Here is a 20224-nt window from a genome sequence, read left to right as displayed (position 1 = left end):
AGGATACACACTGGACTGCTAACCACAAGGTGGAAACCCTATAAAGGGTCACTATGAGACAGAACTGACTTGACAGCACTTAACAACATCTCACTGTACTTGAGATATTTTGGTATGAATTTAAATTACGGATCTGGACATAAGGGAGAAGTCAAGTGACACACTGATGACAAGATACTGACTATATAGCCCAGATATATCTTGAAGGGCCCATGGGTATATGGCTTAAGATGCTGAAAGTGCAGAAGATAAAATATTTCCAAGTCTGAGCTGGGAGCAAACTTAGTATTATTAGCATTCTTCTTGATGTTAAGTGCCACTGAGTCGTTTCCGACTCATAGTGACTCTACACAGGGTTTCCAAGTAGTGACTGGTAGGTTTGAACTGTCAACCTTTCAGTTAGCAGCCCAGTGCTTATCTTACAGTGCCACATCAGCACCTAATAATATCTGATTGACACAGAATGGGGACTGTTATGGTTGGGAAGGGGTCCACCCCGTATCTGCCAATCAAAAGGAAATTGTTTATACTTTTACATTTTTAAGGAAATTGTTTATACTTTTACATTTTTAAGAATTTTTAAATAACTTCTGCCAGGGATACCTGGTGTGGCTCTGTATGATCACTAATGGACTGAGAATCACAGGGTCAGCAGTTCAAACCTTCCAGTTGCTCCTTGGAAATCCTATATGGGGTCGCTATAATTTGGAACCAACATGATGGCACTTAACACCACCACCAACATGGATAACTATACACATTTATACTGGAGTCCTGGTGTGGCACAAGAATAAACAACACTGGACTGGCTAACCACAAGGTCAGCAGGTCAAACCCAACAAGTTGCTCTTTGGAAACTCTATAAAGGGTCATTATGAGCAAGAACAGACCTGACAGCACTTAACAAAAATGTAATTTTGATGAGCCCTGGTAGCAAAGTGGTTAAGTGCTTGGCTGTTACCCAAAAGGTCAGGGGTTTGAACTCAGCAGCTAATCTGTGGGAAGATGTGTAGTAGTCTACTGCCATAAAGATTACAGTCTTGAAAAACGTACAGGGCAATTCATTCTACTCTGTTCTATAGGGTTGCAAAGTCAGAATAAGCTCAAAGGCAGTGAACTTTTTAATGTAATTTTACATACCTCGCCTGGAAAAGAACTATTCAAATTTAAATTCAAATTTAGCCATGTTATCTGCCACTGTTTAAAGTCCTTCGATGGCGGCTCAGCTCCCCATTATTCCTTGGTACATCTGGTGTGACTTGTAAAATAATGTTCCTTACCTCTAGGTTCCCTCAAAGCACTCCCTTGACTTTACTCAGACTGCATGCAGACACCTGAATATATAAGCCTTTACACCCCACTGTGCCTTGGTCCACACGGAGCTTTCTGCCTAGAATATTGCTACCTCTGCTCCTTTCTTGCCTTCTGTGCCCCTAGTTATCTTACAGCAATTAAACTTAAAGTTTATTGCCTATCTGAAGCCTTCCTGATCCCTGTACGTTGTTGTTAAGTGATATCGAGTCAGTTCTGAGGAATGCCTGGTGAGTTTGAATCACTGATAGTGCCGTTCAAACCAATCTTCAGTCCAGCACATTATCCTGTAGCACCACACCAGGACTCCAGATCTCTGTATGTTGTTGTTGTTAAGTGCCATTGAGTCAATTCCAACCCATAGCAACACTGTATAGGGTTTCCGAGGAGCAGCTGGTGAGCTTAAACCGCTGACCTTGCAGTTCAAATGGCTTTGCAGTCTGGCTCATTAACCCACAGCGCCATACCAGGACTCCATACCTATCTATTAAAGTGTCCACTCCCTACTTTGTGTTCTTTATCTATGTGTTGTTGCTATTGTTACGTGCTGCTGAGTCAGTTCCAACTCACAGACACCCTTAGTAGGATTTCTGAGGAGCAGCTGGTGAGTTTGAGCTACTGACCTTGTGGTTAGCAGTCCACTGCTTATCCTACAGTGAGGCCACACTAGGACTCCATATCTGTCTATCTATGCATCTGTCTGTCTATCTATCTATGGTGTGGCTGTGTGTCGACTCATAGTGATCCTATATAGGGTTTCGGAGGTTTTATATTTTTATGGGAGCTGAAAGTTTTATCTTTCACCTGAGGAAGAGCTGGTCCATTCTATCTGCTGACCTTATAGGTAGCAGACCAGCCATAATCCAGTATGCTAACAGGACTCTATTTGGTGTGAGTGACGCAGAGTAACTTTTTACGTTGTTGTTAAGTGCTATCGAGTCAGTTCCAACTGGTGGTTGTTGTTAGGTATCATCGAATCAGTACCAACTCATAGCGACCCTATGCACAGCAGAACAAAACACTGCTTGGTCCTGGGACAACCTCACAATTGTTGCCATGCTTGAGCCTACTGATGCTGCCATACTGCCACTCCATCTCACACTGGGGATCTTCCTCTTCTTCTCTGACCCTCCACCTTACCAAACAAGATATCCTTCTCCAGAGACTGGTCCCTCTTGACTATATGCCTGAAGTATGACAGACAAAGTTTGGCCATCCTGGCCTCCAAGGAGCACTCTGGCTGTACTTCTTCCAACACAGATCTGTTGGTTATTTTGGCAGCCCATGATACTTTCAATAATCTCCTCTAACACCATAACTCAAAAGCATCAATTCTTCTACAGTCTTCCTTATTCACTGTCCAGCTTTCACATGCATATGAAGTTTGGCAATACCATGGCTTGGGTATGGCACACCTTAGTCCTCAAGGTGACATCTTTGTTCTTCAACACTTTAAAAGGGTCTTGTGCAATAGATTTGCCTAATGCAATACACGTTGTTTGACTTCTTGACTGCTGCTTCCATGAGTGTTGATAGTTGATCCAAGAAGAATGAAGTCCTTAACAACTTCAATCTTTTCTCCACTGATAGGAATGTTATTGGTCCAGTGGTGAGGATTTTTGTTTTCTTTACATCGATATACAATCCATACTGAAGGCTGAGGTCTTTGATCTTCATCAGTAAGTATTTTAAGTCCTCTTCACTTTCAGCAAGCAAGGTTGTATATCGCAGGTTGTTAATGAGTCTTCCTCCAATCCTGACACCATGTTTTTCTTCAAAGAACCCAGCTTCTCATATTATTTGCTCAGCATACAGGTTAAATAAGTATGGTGAAAGAACACAACCTTGTCGCATATGAACAAGAACCAAAGATACTCAGGGAGGAAGTCTAAAGTGCATTGAAAGAATCGGCAAAGAATAAGGCACCAGGTGGGATATATTCAACGTCAAATTTTGGCTCTCATGAACTTGTTTTCATTTTCTTCAGCTTCACTTTGAATTTGCCTATGAGCAATTGATGGTCAGTTCCACAATCTGCCCCTGGCCTTGTTTTGACTGGTGATATGGAGCTTTTCCACCATCTCTTTCCACAGATGTAGTCAATTTGATTTCTGTATATTCCACCTGGTGAGGTCCATGTACATAAAACTATGGCCTTGGTGACAGAAATGATGCTGGAGCTCTCACACTAGAATTCTGCAAAATCAATGAGTTGTTCATTTCTGACTCATAGAGACCTTCTATAGGGTTTCCAAGGAAGGCTGGTGAGCTTGACTACCAACCTCGCAGTTCAAACTTACCTTAAACAGTACAGTGCATTAACCTAAAGCACCACACCAGAACTCCAATTTTCTATGAGGGGCATATTATTATTTGCTCTATCTAAAGATAAGGAAACTGAGGGAGATAGAAAAAGCATAAACTATCTTGGCCTTCTCTTTCAAAGGATTTTTTTACAATATGGATTAAATACATTTCAAAAAAAAAAAACAGGAAGTTTTTTTTTTCTTATAATACATTTTCTTCATCTTTTATTTCTTTACATTTAAAAATGACAATGCAACTAGTTTTTAAAAAACTCTACTTGGTCTAGGTAATGTTTGTCAAGAGCTAATAAAATAACTATCATTAGACCAATATAAAGGAATACTAAAGCTGAACACACTTTTAGAAACCTGATAGGTAATGAATAAATTGATGATATAAACAGGCATTTATGAATATGTATGTGTGTTGTTGTTGAGGTGGTTCTGACCATAGCGACCTTGTATAGGGTGGTTTCTGAGGAGTGGCTAGGCTAGCGAGCTTGAACCACCAGCCTTGCAGTTCAAACTGACTTAATGCAGTCCAGTGCATTAAGCCACAGTGCCACACCACTAGTCCACGAATAGATATATGTGTATATATGAACTGCAAGGTTAGTGGTTCAAGCTCACCAGCTGCTCCTTGGTAACCCTATACAGGGTCATCATGGGTCAGAATTGACTCGATGGCACTTAACAACAACAACATATACACATAGGAGCTCTGGTAGCATAGTGGTTATGAATTGGGCTGCTAACCTAGAGGTCAGCAGTTCAAAACTACCAGCTGTTCTGTGGGAGAAAGATGAGGCTTTCTGCTCCCATAAAGATTTATAGCCTCAGAAACCCAATACAAGGTCACTATGAGTTGGACCCAATTCCACAGCACACCATAACCACCACCACCATATATGTGTTTGTTTGTGTATATATAGATATAGATATAGATACAGATCTACCTATATCTACAGACACAGTATATATATATAGATATATATATAGATAGATATATTATCTATATACATAGGTAGATACATATCTATATATATATATAGAGAGAGAAAGAGAGTATGTGTGTGTGTGTGTGAGTCCTGGTGTGGCGCTGGGGGTTAATGCGCTGGACTGCAAAGTTGGTTTGAACTACATGGTCAGTGGTTCAAGCTCACCAGCCACCCCTTGGAAACCCTATTCAGGGTTGCTAAGAGTTAGAAAGGAGCTCTGGTAGCACAGTGGTTACAAAACGGGCTGCAAACTGCAAGGTCAGCAGTCGAAACTTCAGCTGCTCCACGGGAGAAAGACGAGGCTTTCTGCTCTAGTAAAGATTACAGCCTCGGAAACTCTGTACAGGGTCACTATGAGTCGGAATCAACTCCATGGCACATAACAACAACAACAACAACAAGAGTTAGAACCAACCTGACAGCACTTAACAAAAACAACATGTCTCCCTAACCCAGATTATTTAAATCAATTCCCTAATATATCATTCAATATGACACTGCTCATTATTAACCTCCCCAAAGGTTAAGATATCAATACAGAGTCTTTGATACTTCTGGTGTGGCACTGTAGGATCAGCATTGGACTGCAAACCACAGGTCAGTGGTTCAAACCCACCAACTGCTCCTCAGAAACTCTGTACAGGGCCACTATGGATCAGAATCAACTTGACAGCACTAACAACAATAGGGTAACCAGGCCACCCAAAAACTGACAGGCACAAACTCTGACATGTGACATCCAGTTACAACAGCTTCATGAGATTCTATTCTTTCAAGTAAGTAACAAGGAATTATCTATGCTTGTTGTTAAGTGCTGTCGAGTCGGTTCTAACTCATAGCGACCCTGTATAGGGTTTCCAAGGAGTGACTGGTGGATTTGAACCACAATCTTGTGGTCAGAAATACAAATCTTATCCTCCAGCAGTACACCAGGACACAGTGTTAAAAGGAAAAAAAAAAACCATATTAACAACTAAGTAAAAAATTCTGCTAACAAAGCCTTTGTTCCCTTAACTGTCTTTCTTCTAATAAATAATATTAACTGAAAAGTAGAATCTTATTCTTCATAAGTCATTACATCAATATTTCACTATTAAAAAATCTGATTCAAAGTTCCTTTTCAGAAACAAATATGAACAATATTTTTGACAGAAACAGGAACTTTAGTAACAAAACTCTTTTTAGCCCTAATACAAATGTCTGGTAAAATTTTTAAGTGCTACATTAAAATAAAACATTAAACACTTGCTAATATTATACATAGTAGAGAAGAGTGGGAGACATTTTGATCTATAAGCATGCTATATGATATTTGAGAAGAGGAATCAAATGTAAAATAAATAAAAAATTTGTCAAAAATAGTTATGAACACTTACTTTGTTGCTGCCTAGACTGTATGATGGAGTAAGATCGTGTCGGCTTCCTGATAACTGAAGAAAAAATAAAAAAGGGAATTATTCCTTTATGTATAAAAGTACATAAACCCATGGTCCATCAGGTGTAAGTCTTTGTAAATGAAATCAACAGAATGTTAAAGTTGGATGGTAGCAGCAAGACTGTTTAGATGGAGGATGCAAAACAGTGGCCTTTGGGGCAATGCAAAAAAAAGAATTAAATAGGATATCAGTAATTTATAAAAGGGAGATCTACATCAAATCCAGATACCCAGTTTACACTGAGGCACCAACTGGCTGAAACGGAGAGATATTTCATTTACTTATTCCCGTCTATTGAAAGGATCCCAGGATATTAGCATATCCTGTTCTTAAATTCTTTCCTCTGTGTAGTTACAGAAAATATATACAATTTATTTAAATTATAATCTGCATATACCAGCCCATTTTAATATGTAATTTTCTGACAGAAAAAGAAGATACGTTACCTTGAATTAAAGTGACACTTCTTAATGTCTAAGAATGGACCACATCTTTCAGTCTGATATGACTACTGATGTGACTCAACAGTTTTGTTCAGAGGCCATGTGCTCTCCAGCTGGGTGGTCTTCCTGTCACTTGCTATTGTCAAACACCAAGCTAAAGGTCAGCAGTTTTTCATTACAATGCTTACACTGTGGTTTTTCTTAAAGTTAAGACAAAGGTGTAATATTTCTCATATCCAAGTCCTTTTCCAAAGTGAGGAAAGAAGAAATAAATCACAAGAGGACCAGGAACATATTTCTTTAAGAGGAATTTATTGCTATGTTTAATATACACCCAAAATATATTGATGTAATTTTTTTTTTAAAGAAGCAAACTTAAGATACTGCTAAAGTACTGGTTATGAGTCATGCTGCTAATCCCAAGGTCAGCAGTTCGAAACTACCAGCTGTTCTGAGTGAGACAGATGAGGTTTTCTGCTCCCATAAAGATGTACAGCCTCAGAAACCCTGTACAGGGTCACTATGAGTTGGAACCGACTCCATGGGACACCAGCACCACCATGAAACAACCATCTATTTTACTAATTTATGCTACCTACCAGGTCTGTAAAACACTGTGATAGCAAAACTAGTAGACTCTTCATCAACTTAAAATGATTAAATGAAATTCAGAATATTTACATGGGACTTGACCTAGGCTCTCGCCTACTTTTGCTTTAGTTCAACAAATATTTATAGAGCACCTACAGTCTCTGTGTTAGGCACAGATATCAAGATAAATGAGAAACCTGTGAAAGGTACTTAAATATTTTCTTTATAATAATAGTCAGAGCATCAACAGAGGGATGCACGGAATGCTGCATGGTTAAAGAACAGGGGCAATTATATCAGCTACAGGAAGGAAATTCCTCCTAAGATGTGATTTAAAGAATGGGAATGAGTTACCCAAGTAAAGAAGAAAGGAGATACAGGGCAGAGCAAAGAATGATGATTCTGTGTACTCACTCTGTTAACATTTGGAGAGCTAATACTCCTCCTATTCAACTTCCCTTTTCCAGTTAACTGTTCCTTCACCGCAACTTCCTATGAACCAAACAATATACAGAGGAAAAATACGTATTAGGGACACATCTCAAAAACAATAGTATCTAACTGATTTAGAAGGTTGGAAATGTAAAGGTAGACATTTTGTAGCAAGGAGGGGAGTGATTAACTTTGCAGTCTAGGAGTGGAGGTCCCTGGACCATCAAGGGAGAAGAGTGGAGAGTGGGACTCTACCCAGAGAAGCAGTGATGCCTAAGATGGGAGGCAGAGAAGATGACGTGGAGAGATGGAGCAGTTGGGGACTTTAGACCCAGAGAGGGAGAGGTGCTGCGTGCTGCCGATCAGGGGGCAGGCTTGTAGTGTACACCCTTTGGTTGGTTGATGATGCATGGAGGGGATTGTAACCATGGCAATGAAATGATATAAGATAGAATGAATGTAATACTAATATTCTCCTCCCGTGTAAACTATCACAATAAAACATAAAACATAAAAAAAAGAAACATACCATTAAAAAAACAACAACAATAGTATCTAAAGCATGCTTTGATCTATAATCTATTCAAACATATTCCTAATTGTTTGCATAATGGCTGTTACTTCACATGACCCAATTATAGTCACTTGATTATTTAAAGTTAATTATATAAGTGACAAGTTATAGAAATGACTGTTTTTTAAATCATATGCTAACTACTGCCTACCTCCTTGTAGCTGGTCAGAAGTTAACCCCAGTATCCAAAAGGAAATAGAGAAAATTAAACATTCATTTTAAATTTTTATTAGTATCTGGGGAAAAGTCTCAATATTGCTAGGTAAAATACGATATGAGATTTCTCTCAGATTTTTTTACTGCTAATAGTCCTATTACCCTCTTCTAGAAATTGACTCTAAGGCTAGAGCAGGTATGTCCAAATAGGCAAAGAAGGACCCATTCTGCCTCATTACTTTATATTTCTTCAGCTGCGGTACCGTCCAATATCAAGGAAATTTAAAAATAATCTTTAGCAGTCAAGAATTAAATATTGTCTTCCTTTACTTCAAGACAACTAGATAACATTTATAGTACATTGAAAAAGTAACTTTTCAAATGTAGCTTTTACATCTTCGAAGATTTAATAGGCCAGAAATTTAAACAAATATGTTCCATTTACACAAACTCCTCAAAAGTTTAGATGTAACAATAGTGCAAATTACAGGAAGTCAAACAGAATTAGGTTAGGTGAGTACTATTGCTAGCAGCTCTGTTGGCTGACCTGGCGAAGACGGTCTAAAGTAAGAAGGTTTTCCACAGCCAGCACGCTTCTGAGGTATTTTTCAATATAAGCCTCTGAGTCAGCAGAAGCTGGGTTTTCAACGTTAGCTGCCATTCTTGCTAATGTTTCTCGTTCCTCTACTCCCTGGGCATCCTTAAGAATGAAAAGTTGAACATTAAAATTCAGTGTTTTATGATAAAAAAAGTTACAAAAGCTCTATGATCTGTACAAGAACACAGAGTTCTGAAACAAACAAATGACATGTACTTCAAAACTTGCATTTTAAAGTCATCTTTAGAACGCAAATACAATTTCCCATAGAAATAAAGTTATAAATAATAAGTTTCTAGGTAAATTTAAAAGACTAGCTAAACATAATGTAGTAACTGAAAACAAAACATTCTCCACAGAAGTGTTTTCCACTAAAATTTCAAGGCAAACAAAAACATTTTCATTGCAAGCCAAAACATTAATTGATAGAAAGGCTTCTATGAGCTAGCCAGAATATAATCACCATATTAACAATGATTCAGGAACGTATCTCCTCACTAGAAGTCTTGAGGGACAGAAGACTGGGATGAGGAGCTAGGGTAACCAGGCTGATAAGGGTGGAATCCAAGGAATCCTAGTAGGAAGTAGATATAGGTATGGAGAATGTTGCTGTTATGTGCCCTTGAGTTTTTCTACCCATAGCAACCCTGTATAGGGTTTCCGAGGAGCAGGAAGTGAGCTTGAACTGCCAACCTCGCAGTTCAAACTGACCTTGCAATCCAGTGCATTAACCCACAGTGCCACATCAAGACTCCAGGTATGGAGAACAGGAATGATAATAAAGGCTAGATTTCAATTCCAGCTACTAAGAAGCTTACATATTCAAAGTGTGGCAGCTTCTAAAACTGGTCCTTAATTGTGGAGTAGCAATGGCCATGGGTCCACAACAGATCAAGAAGAGAAGTTTCTAGGTAATTTCTTATTCACTCTGCTTTCTGGTAGTGCCTATTCCTTCTCCTCTAGCATGGGTTGGCCACGCATATAAACACATATATGAAGGAGCTTCAAAAAATTATTGGAAAAACAGAACTAAAAGATACTGGAAAATTTCCACAAACTTTTTGAAGCCCCCCCGTTACATGGGCTATTCATAAATCAGAGATAGTCTTTATTAAATGTATTTAATTATTTCAAGCAAACTTGGTTCATAATAAATTACTCTTCTCAGGGAAAATCAGTATTTTATTTACAAGTGAATTTGTTATAATAATGTCAAACACTATAAAATATATATCCATATTTCATTAGATTTTAAGATGCTAGCAACTGTAAGACAAAAAAATTATTTTATATACCACTGAGATAAAAAAAGTTTCTGCCAATTAATTTTAAGATGTCATCAATCATATGAAACATTCCAACTTCAAAAATATCTTTAAAAAAATTTAAACAAGTCTTAGAATAGAGGAAAAAAATTGAAAGAATTTCTTAAATGGTTTAAAGTTCAGAAAACTTTGTCACCTACAGTAATTCATTAGAGCTTTGTAATAATCCTAAAAAAGAAGGAATCATCCTCATTTTATGAGTGATGAAAAAGGCATTCACATAATTAGCAAGAGAGGCAAGATGAGAACTTAGGCCTTCTTACTCCTGATAAACAGTATTCTTTTCACTACCTAACACAAAATACTTTGGGTGTTGTTGTTGTTGGGTGCCATCAAGTCGGTACCGACTCACAGCGACCCTATGCACAGCAGAATGAAACACTGCCCAATCCCAGGCCAAACTCACTGCCGTTGCCACACTTGAGTCCATTGATGCTGCCACTTGGCCAATCCATCTCGTTGGGAGTCTTCCTCTTTTTCTCTGAACCTTCACCTTACCAAACATGATATCCTTCTCCAGCGAATGCTCCTACCTGACAACATGTCTGAAGTAGGAGAGACGAAGTCTGGACATTCTGGCCTCCAAGGAACACTCTGGCTGCACTTCTTCAAAAATGGATCTATTGGTTCTTTTGGCAGCCCAATGGCACTTTCAGTATTCTTCTCCAACACCACAACTCAAAAGCATCAATTCTTCTACGGTCCTCCTTATTCACTGTCCAGCTTTTGCATTCATACGAGGTTACTGAAAATACCTTGGCTTGGGTCAGGCGCATCTTAGCCCTGAAGCTGACATCCTTGCTCTTCCAACATTTTAAAAAACGTCTTATGCAGCAGATTTGCCTAATGCAATACATTGGTTGATTTCTTGACTGCTGCATCCATGAGTGTTGACAGTTGATACAAAAAGAATGAAGTGCTTGACAACTTCAATCTTTTCTCCAGTGATAAGAATGTTGTTTATTGGTCCAGGATTCTTGTGTTCTTTATATTGAGATGTAATCCATACTGAAGGCTGTGCTCTTTGGCCTTCATCAATAAATGTTTTGTCCTCTTCACTCTCAGCAAACAAGGTTGTATCATCTGCATATCACAGGTTGCTAATGAGTCCTCCTCTAATCCTGATGCCACGTTTTTCTTCATATAATCCAGCTTCTCGGATTATTTGCTCAGCATACAGGTTGAATAAGTATGGTGAAAGAATACAACCTTGTTCTTAATTTTAAAACATTCAGCGTTCCCATGTTCTGTTCTAACAACTGCTTCTTGGTCCAGGTACAGATTCCTCATGAGCACAATTAAGTGTTCAGGAATACTCATACTTCACAATGTTGTCCATAGCTTGTCATGATCCACACAATCGAAAGCCTTTGCATAGTCAATAAAGCACAGGTAAATATCTTTCTGATATTCTCTGCTTTCATCCAAGATCCATCAGACATCAGCAATGATATCCCTCATTCCACAGCCTCTTCTGAATCCGGCTTGAACCTCTAGAAGTTCTCTGTCAATGTATGCTTGCAGCCATTTCTGTATTACCTTTAGTAAAACTTTACTCGCATGGGATATTAAAGAGATTGTCCGATTACTCCTTGTAGGCGCATGGATATTTTCCTATCACAGACACCGTTGTACCTCATGACTGATCTGGATATGTTCTTTTTGACAATGAATGCAACACCATTCCTCTTCAATTTGTCATTACCGGCATAGTAAACCATGTGCTTGTCAAATTAAAAATGGCCAATACCAGTCCATTTCAGCTCACTAATGCCTAAGATATAGATGTTTATGCGTTTCATTTCATTTCTGACAACTTCCAATTTTCCCAGATTCATACTTCGTACATTCTATGTTCCGATTTTCAATGGATGTTTACAGCTGTTTCTCTGCATTTTGAGTTATGCCCCATCAGCAAACGAAGGTCTCATGGGCTTTTATCCCACTGCTTTACTCCATTCACATCATCACAGTCACCTCTACTTTGAGGAGGCAGCTCTTCTCCAGTCACACTTTGAGTGCCTTCCAACATGAGGGGCTCATTTTCCGGCACTATATTTGACAATGTTTGTCTGTTATTCATAAGGGTTTCAGTGACTAAATATTTGGAAGTAGTTCGTCACTGTTCCTTTCTAGTCTGTCTTTATCTGGAAGCTCATCTGAATCCTGTCCACCATAGAGGACCCTGCTGGTATTTAAAATACCGGTGGCATAGCTTCCAGAATCTCAGCAACTCACATACCACCACAATAGGACAAACTGACAGATGAGTGGTGGTTTTTGGGTGTTAGACTAGAACAAAGAGGAATTATCTTTATTTTATAATGAGAAAAAGAGAAACTTTTTGTTGCTCTCAATTATGATCAATTCTTGCGATCTTATCTTAATACACAAACCAAACCCAAGCCTACTGCTGTCTACTCAATACCAATCTTCACTGGTCCTGGAGGACAGAGTACAACTGTCCCATAGGATATTGAGGTGGTAAAGCTTTACAGAGCAGACTGCCTCATCTTCCTCCTGAGGAGCAACTGGTGGATTTAACCCACTGACCTTGAGGTTAGCAGTCCAGTGATTAACCCACTGCACCACCTTCACACCCTAATAGCTTCTGCAATATGGAACACAAAGAACTCTGGGTGGCTTTTTCATGATGAAACCTATCTATTTATTAAGGACTCTTTTTGTTTTTACTTTTAAAAAAAGAAAGAAAGAAACCAAGTCTAGTCCTTATACTATATGCTTTAAGTTTCACTTTTCTCTATCAGTAGGATTTAATAATGTGAAAATAATGGCTGTCAACTTAGATGCTAAGCTAATTATTACCAGGCAGCCCAACTGCATGATGCTATATGTTTACCTTTAAGTTGTTTCCCCATAATTCCTCCCTTTGAAAGCCATACTACCTGAAGGATAAAACATTTTTTTTATGAGAATAAGAATATTCCAAGTAGGAAGGGAGAGAAGGAAGAGGAGACATAGGGATGGGAAGGGAAGAGAAAGAAAGGGAAAGGAGAGAATAGAAAAAAGGCCCAGCTCACTTGAGCTGCCACTGTATCTTAACCTCATTGAAGTTATTTACAGAGTTAAGATCTGAAACAACTATACAAACATATCGAACATTTAGATACAAAAAGGAACATATAAGAATTTTATAAACAATAGGGAATGATTAACTCATAGTAATCAATTACGGAAAGCAAGATTTTCAGCTTGTCTCACTCTTATTAAGTTTTTTAATGTTCAGTAGGCTCTAAATTAAATATTTAAATTGTTCATTTATATACTTAAACTTTGAAGATCCAGGAAAAATCTAGTTATTATTTGATATTCTTTGAGTGGAAAAGTGTTGTGAAATATAAGACATACAAAACAAAACCTAAGCACAGTGTAATTTACATTTTAACTTTCCAAAAATTGAACTCTATGCTAATATATATATACATTTAGCTACCTATTATTGCTGGGTTTGAACTGCCAGTGGGTTTGAACTGCCTACCTTGTAGTTGAAACCAATCTCGCGATCTAGTACTTAGCCTACAGTGCCACACCAGGACTCCTATTGTTCATACATGCTCAACTGAATCAATCAACAAAAATTAAGCTCTCAAATAATGAGAACAGATGTTTACTCTGTTGTGGTTTGAAGGGGGAGTTCTCTACCAAAGTCTTTTTTGCCTCTTCTAGGAAAGTGCAGTCCCAATTCCCCATTTACTGCTCCATTTCTGATCCTGAGTGTAAAAGGAAGTGCTCTTCTTGCTCTTTTTCACAGTCCCTTCACACTTCTTTTACCATAAAAGCAACAGCCCATCCCTACAAGGGAAGCCTCCATTACCCAGCTGTGCTATGAGTGGGTAAGGAAATCTGTCTAATCCAGGGGTCAAGTATCGGCAAGCACATCTAAACCACATCCTCCAACAAGCTGCTATCAGGAGTATTTTGAACTCAATTTGTCTGACTCCTCTGAATAGCTCTATTAGTTCAGAAGGAAAAATAAACATAACAAAATATTAACTGCTGTGGTAATAATGAAAATGGCAGCACGATTTATTATCTAATAACATGGGAGAAAGATGAAATTTTCTGCTCCTGTAGAGTCTCAGAAACCCTATACAGGGGTCACTCCACAGCACTTAACAACAACAATATAATAAAATAATTCACACACAAGGTTAAAAAAAAAAACCCTGTGCAGAAAATATTACTAACCCTGTTTGGCAAATGAAGTTAGGCTCTAAAATACTTAATCACTTCATTAATATCCAACAGAAACAAGATTTCTGTTTGATTTCAAAATGTATTGTTTAATCTCTCTGTTGGGGTCCTGCTGTGGTGCAGTGGGTTAATGCGCTGGACTGCAAAGTCAGTTTGAACAGCAAGGTTGGTGGTTCAAGCTCACCAGCTGTTCCTCAGAAACCCCGTACAGGATCACTGTGGGTTGGAACTGACTCGATGGCACTTAACAACAACAACATGTACCCTCCCTTCATGGGCTGCAATATATTCATCTTATGTTTTTTTTCCATGTGTGAAAAAAAATGTTTTTTAATGAAATACCAAAGGCAGAGCTTAAAATCCACAAGTACATTTTACTACCAAAGGAGTTAAGATTGTTGTTGTTATTGTTGTTAGGTGCTGTTAAGTTGGTTCTGACTCATAGTGACCCTATATAAGGTTTTTGAGGCTGTACATATTTGCAGGACCAGAAAGACTCATTTTTCTCCCATAGAGTGACTAGTGGGCTTGAACCACCAACCTTATGGTTCTCAGTCCAGTGCTCATTGTATAGAACCACGATGCTCCCCAGAGTTAAGATTAGTGATGGTGGTAGTGGTGGTTGTATGCTATTGAGTCGATTTTGATTCATAGTGACCATGTATAGGGTTTCCAAGATTGTATAGATCTTTATAGGAGATCTTTATAGGAGCAGAAAGCCTCATCTTTCTCCTGTGGAGCTGCTGGTGGATTCCAATGGGTGACCTTGTAGTTAGTAGGCCAACATGCAACCCACTATACCAAGTTGAAAATCTAAAGCATTTTTCCAAATACATATTTTAATTTAATCAATTCTTTTCAGGGAATTAGATCTTTTTAAGTTAAAAACAAACAAACAAAATGCAACTTTTTGTTTTTTAGTATTTAAATGTCATATGCTCCTTCACCTCTGGAATATTGGAAACAATTTCAAAAGTGACTCCACAGCCAGGAATAGAACTTCGATGAGACATCTTTTTTAGAAGACTCTGAGCAAAACCCTAGAGAAAAACAAAACAGAAGATAAAGTTGTGAACCTCAAAAATTGTGTTTACAGTCACAAAGAAGTGGTATAAAGGCAATGTCTTCAATCTAACAAAGAGAGCTAAACAAAACAAGAGCATCTTTCCGATATGAGCCAGATCACCAAATCACCAAATACAGTTTCTCCAGTTTATTATATGCCTGCAGGATTTGATAGGTAGGTCCCATATCCAATACATGAAAACTACAGGCCCTAACTTCTGGAAATTGACACTAAACATTTCATTAGACTCTGCTTAAGTGCTAGAGAAATAAGACTATTGACTTCTGCACACACACAAAAATGACCTTCTAACTAAAAGACCAGCAAAAGCAAGGACTGGTGAGTCTTAACACTCTCCCCCTCTCTTTTTTTGGCAGCACAATGGACATCTTGTACCATGAATATTGACAAGTTCAGGCATTAAATTCTCTACCAAAGCAGGATCGTTATAAAGAATGATTTAAGAGTGCATGGTCATTGTTTATGCTGACTGGGCTCTTTGCACAGTTAGGAATTGAACTGTTGAATTAATGCATAGATGACTCATTTGAAGACACTGCTAAGACTGAACATCCTGTAGAGGTTGAAGAGAGCAGGGATGAGGGCAGAATACGTTGGTGAATAATGATAAGAAGAGAATATTAAACTGGCATTAAACCTTTTTCCTATACAAAATAAGTCAGAGATATGTGAAAACCTCCCAAAAGAAAAATAAATCTAAGAAATACATAACTGCACAAATCTATTTAACAATAACCTCTTTGCTACTCAGTGATCATTAGTTAATTTTTAAAAAGATTTTGATTCTGACACTGCAAACATACCATTTATTTTACTCTCTCAACTTTAGCAACACAATACTCAACTACTGACAGGCTGGGTGAAATGCAGCTACAGGTTTTTTACATGGGTGATTGAGGAAAGTGTAAAAAATAGCATTATGTTAATGCTTTTGTTTTCTATTTGTATGGAACTAGTAAGACTGACTTCAATGTAATAGGGTGACAAGAAAGTCCCTGTTATTGCTATAAGAAAGCATGTTTTAGTGATGATATACCAAAAATTGCAAGGAAAAAATGGTATGTCATAAAATATTTCCAAATCCTTTCAACCAAGGAAAAATCTGACACCTCTTCCCTACCACAATCCAAAAAGGAACCTAGTGACTCCACAATGCAACTTCTATGCTAATGATATTGTAGGAATGGCAGTTTTACCAGATAGGTCCCAGTGCCTAGCAACCAGGATCTCTAATCTTAAAATGGAAAATTACTCTTAAAATGCTTCCCATGGGCTACATGTCTTTTTAGATTCCTTCCAGACTTAGGAAAAAGGGGAAACAAAGAGAGAGTGAATGGGAGACATACCATAAACATCTATAGCTAACCCTATGACCTGGATTTTATTGATGTTGGATTGCCAAGCTAAAGAGCTGCAATTTTAACAGTGTTAATGCCAGTCTTCATTTCAAAGATTGATATCAGTGTGACATTTAGAACTAAAGATTAATTTTTAGGGGTGGAGATTACATCTAGCAGTCTGTCAGCCATGAATGTGCTCTTTAAATGAAAAGATTTATTTTCATCCAGGGTTTCAAACCAGTTCTTCCCAGTTCAGACATGGTTAATGAAGCGAAACCAGAACAGAACTAAATTTGTAAAATGTGGGTGTACTGGAACAATAATCAGAATGGGAAAATTATGGGTGATATCTTGCTAAAATGTAAGCTCCCTCTAAAAAACAAGGGTAGTGTGCACAATGCATAGAAAAAAAAGTTCTTAATTAGCAGAGATGGAAACAACACTTGCCAGGCTCAAATATGGCAACTGAACACAACCTCTGAATGAATGTCACTTTCTACTGTCCTGGAAATAATTCAATCTCCCATATTAGGCTCCCCAAAAGGCTCTTAACACCTCTACCCACTCTCCCATCTCAGGGCTTCAACTGTAATTTTTCTCATTCTGGCACACCCTCATTTTACAAAATCAGGTCTGTTTAGATTTTGCTGTGTCGGCCATGAAAGAACCAGATCGAAGCCTTGTATTCATCTGCACTGGTTTTATTCAATGTAGCTTTATTATTCCGAGATTGTCTCAAAAAGTAAAAGCAGTTAAAAAGTTCTAGAATAAACCTCCCAAATGCTTATACATTAAAAATGAATTACAATTTAGATGCTTACCTACAAGTTTGCTACCAAACTCCTTCATATTGTACAAGGTCCAAAATAATCTAGCTGCAACTACATTTACAGCCATGTCCTTTGGCATATACAGTACATCTCATCACACTCTGCTTCTCACTGTTCCCCAAACCTGCCATGTCTTTTCCTTCTCCACTATGTCTGTATACTATTTCCTCCTCTTCATTGAATACCTCTCTTTCAGCTCTGTCCATCAGACTCCTCTTGACTTTAAACTATGAGCTCAAATGCAACTCTATTCTATGAAACCGTCCCTGACTTCTTCAGTCCAAATCCATCATCCTCTCAACTGTAATCTCACTGCTTTCTGGGTGCACTGACACTGTAGCACATATCACAATCAGAGTGTTGTTGTTACTGTAGTTAGGTTAAGTAGGTTCTGACTCAGAAAGACCTTGAAGTACAAAAGAATGAAACACTGCCCAGTCCTGTGCTGTCCTCAAAAATCATTCTTTTTAGTCTATTTTTGCAGAGTAGTTACCTGTTTATGTATCTACATATGCAAACACACTTAGTCACTAAAAGGACAAGAACTAGCTCTTATTCACCATCTTATTCTGAGCTTAACTGACAGAGCTCATTCTTCAAATGTAAGAATCAAAGAATTACCCTAACAACAAATGAAGTCCTAGGATTAGCCTAGATCCAGCCATAGTCCCAACCCGAAGCCTTACTCCTACCCTGAACCAAAAAAAACAATCAAAGAATTAGCAGAGATGCGTGAAAGAAAGAAAGGATTGAAAAGAGTAGGGCAAGAAACACAATGCTACTGAGGACTGAGGGTGGCGCTTCCTGGACCAGGCAGCTCAGATAGGGCTCCGGGGAAAAGGGGCAGAATCGCACATAGAAAACCTCTGTATAGCAGACAGCCTTTGAATAAACATAAGATCTTATATTTCAACATTCTGAACTCATTTTTTTAAAAGATCAAATTGCTGAGGAATTACAGGCATTTTAAGCTTTTGCCTGCCTGCCTGCAGCTCGTGCTTCTGCGCCCACGCCGGAGAGTGCCTCTGCCCCCTGCAGACCTTGGAATGCAGAGCTAGAGCAACCCCATTTAGAAGGCTGCATTTCCAGAGAAAAGGAAACATAAACTAACAAAACCGAACAAATAGAGAGGGATACCGACGCGGATATCAGGAAATTTGGGGTACCCACAGTACAGAGAGACTGAGAGAGGCATTTTTTACGTCATCAGATATGGACAATACCTCCCTACAGCCATTAGCCCCAGCCCACTACTGCTCCGGCCTAACCAGCCCTCTGTCAAGCCGCCAAGGCTCAGGAACGCCCAAGACACAGCCCCGCCCACTGAGGCCAAGGCCCTCCCAAGGCCCAGACACTCGCACTGAGGCCAAGGCCTGCCCTGAGGCCCAACCCACCCACAGACTGGTCACAAAGGCCCAGGCCCAACCAAGGCCAAAATCGCCTACTCGCGACCGCCATGTAGCCAGGTCGCTGAGGCCCAGGGCCCCTGAGACCCAACCCGCCCTCAGCCGGGTCCCTGAGGCACAGGTCCCCCGAGGCCCAATCCATCCAACCCGCACACTGAGGCCCAAGCCCCATGATGCCCAGCTGCTGATACCCAAGCCCCTGAAGGTTCAAACCACCCGCCCGAGACCCAACCCTCCTGCAGCCCGGTTGCTGACGCCAAGGCCCTCAGAGGTCCAAACCACTCGCCCTAGGCTCAACCCACCAGCCCGAGGCCCAAATGGCCCACCGCCAAGGCCCAGGCCCAACTGAGGCCCAAAAAAAGTTACTCTGAGTTAAGCAATAAGGAGTGTGAAAAGGAAGACCACAACCTGATCACACCTTCCTGTAGGTAATCAGAAAACATAAAAAATTACCAAAACACATAATTAATTACTAGAGCCACAGATAAACATTAAACATGTCCAAGAACCAAAAGCAGATTACCATATCGGCACATGTCCAGAAAAAAGATAAAATATCTGAGACAAATGAACCAGAAGTAGATGTTCTCTCCATGCTGGAAGGAGGGCAGGCCTTGGAGATACCTGAGAAAGAATTCAGAAAAATGAGTATAAAATGTCTCAAAACACTTTACAATTGGAGTTGAGAAAAATAAGGAAAAAGTCAGAAAAGCGCTACAAGAACAATCAAACAAGTAGATACAGCATTGGTAACAATCCAAAACCTACAGAAAGAGGTCCAAACAATCAACAACAAAACAGCGGATATAGAAAACTCCCTGAAAGGGCAGAGGAATAGAATAGATGAGATGGAAGGAAGAATCAGTGAGCTGGAAGACAAATCTCTCAATACCACTAAGATAGAAGAACAAACCCAAAAAAGGGTAAAAAATTCAGAGGAAGGTCTAAGATTCATGTTGGACAACATGAAGAGGAATAACCTAAGAATTATTGGCATTCCAGAACAAAATGAGTCACACAAGTCCACAGAAGAAACAGACGAAGAACTACTGAAAGAAAATTTCTCTAACATCCTCAAGGGCGAAAAGGTAGACACCCAAGAAGCCCACCGAAGTCCAGGAAGGGTGGACCCCAAAAGAAAATCACCAAGACATATCATAGTCAAGCTCTCCAAAC

General features: G+C 39.1%; 1 protein-coding gene across 1 annotated transcript in view; it reads right to left on the bottom strand.

The window, feature by feature from the left end:
* The window catches only part of KIF13B (kinesin family member 13B), a 294477-nt gene that overhangs the window by 56611 nt on the left and 217642 nt on the right, over window positions 1–20224 (bottom strand). The window contains exons 32-35 of the mRNA XM_006864335.1: window positions 15333–15425; window positions 8795–8947; window positions 7500–7577; window positions 5992–6045 (exon numbers count right to left, since the gene is read on the bottom strand). Coding sequence (XP_006864397.1) covers window positions 5992–6045; window positions 7500–7577; window positions 8795–8947; window positions 15333–15425 — 378 coding nt within the window. The remainder of the gene's footprint in view (window positions 1–5991; window positions 6046–7499; window positions 7578–8794; window positions 8948–15332; window positions 15426–20224) is intronic.

The sequence above is a fragment of the Chrysochloris asiatica genome, unplaced genomic scaffold, assembly GCF_000296735.1.
Source record: "Chrysochloris asiatica unplaced genomic scaffold, ChrAsi1.0 scaffold00064, whole genome shotgun sequence".
Classification (NCBI taxonomy): Eukaryota; Metazoa; Chordata; class Mammalia; order Afrosoricida; family Chrysochloridae; genus Chrysochloris; species Chrysochloris asiatica.
The sequence above is the reverse complement of the archived record's forward strand: the minus strand, read 5'-3'. Positions and strand labels throughout refer to the sequence as shown.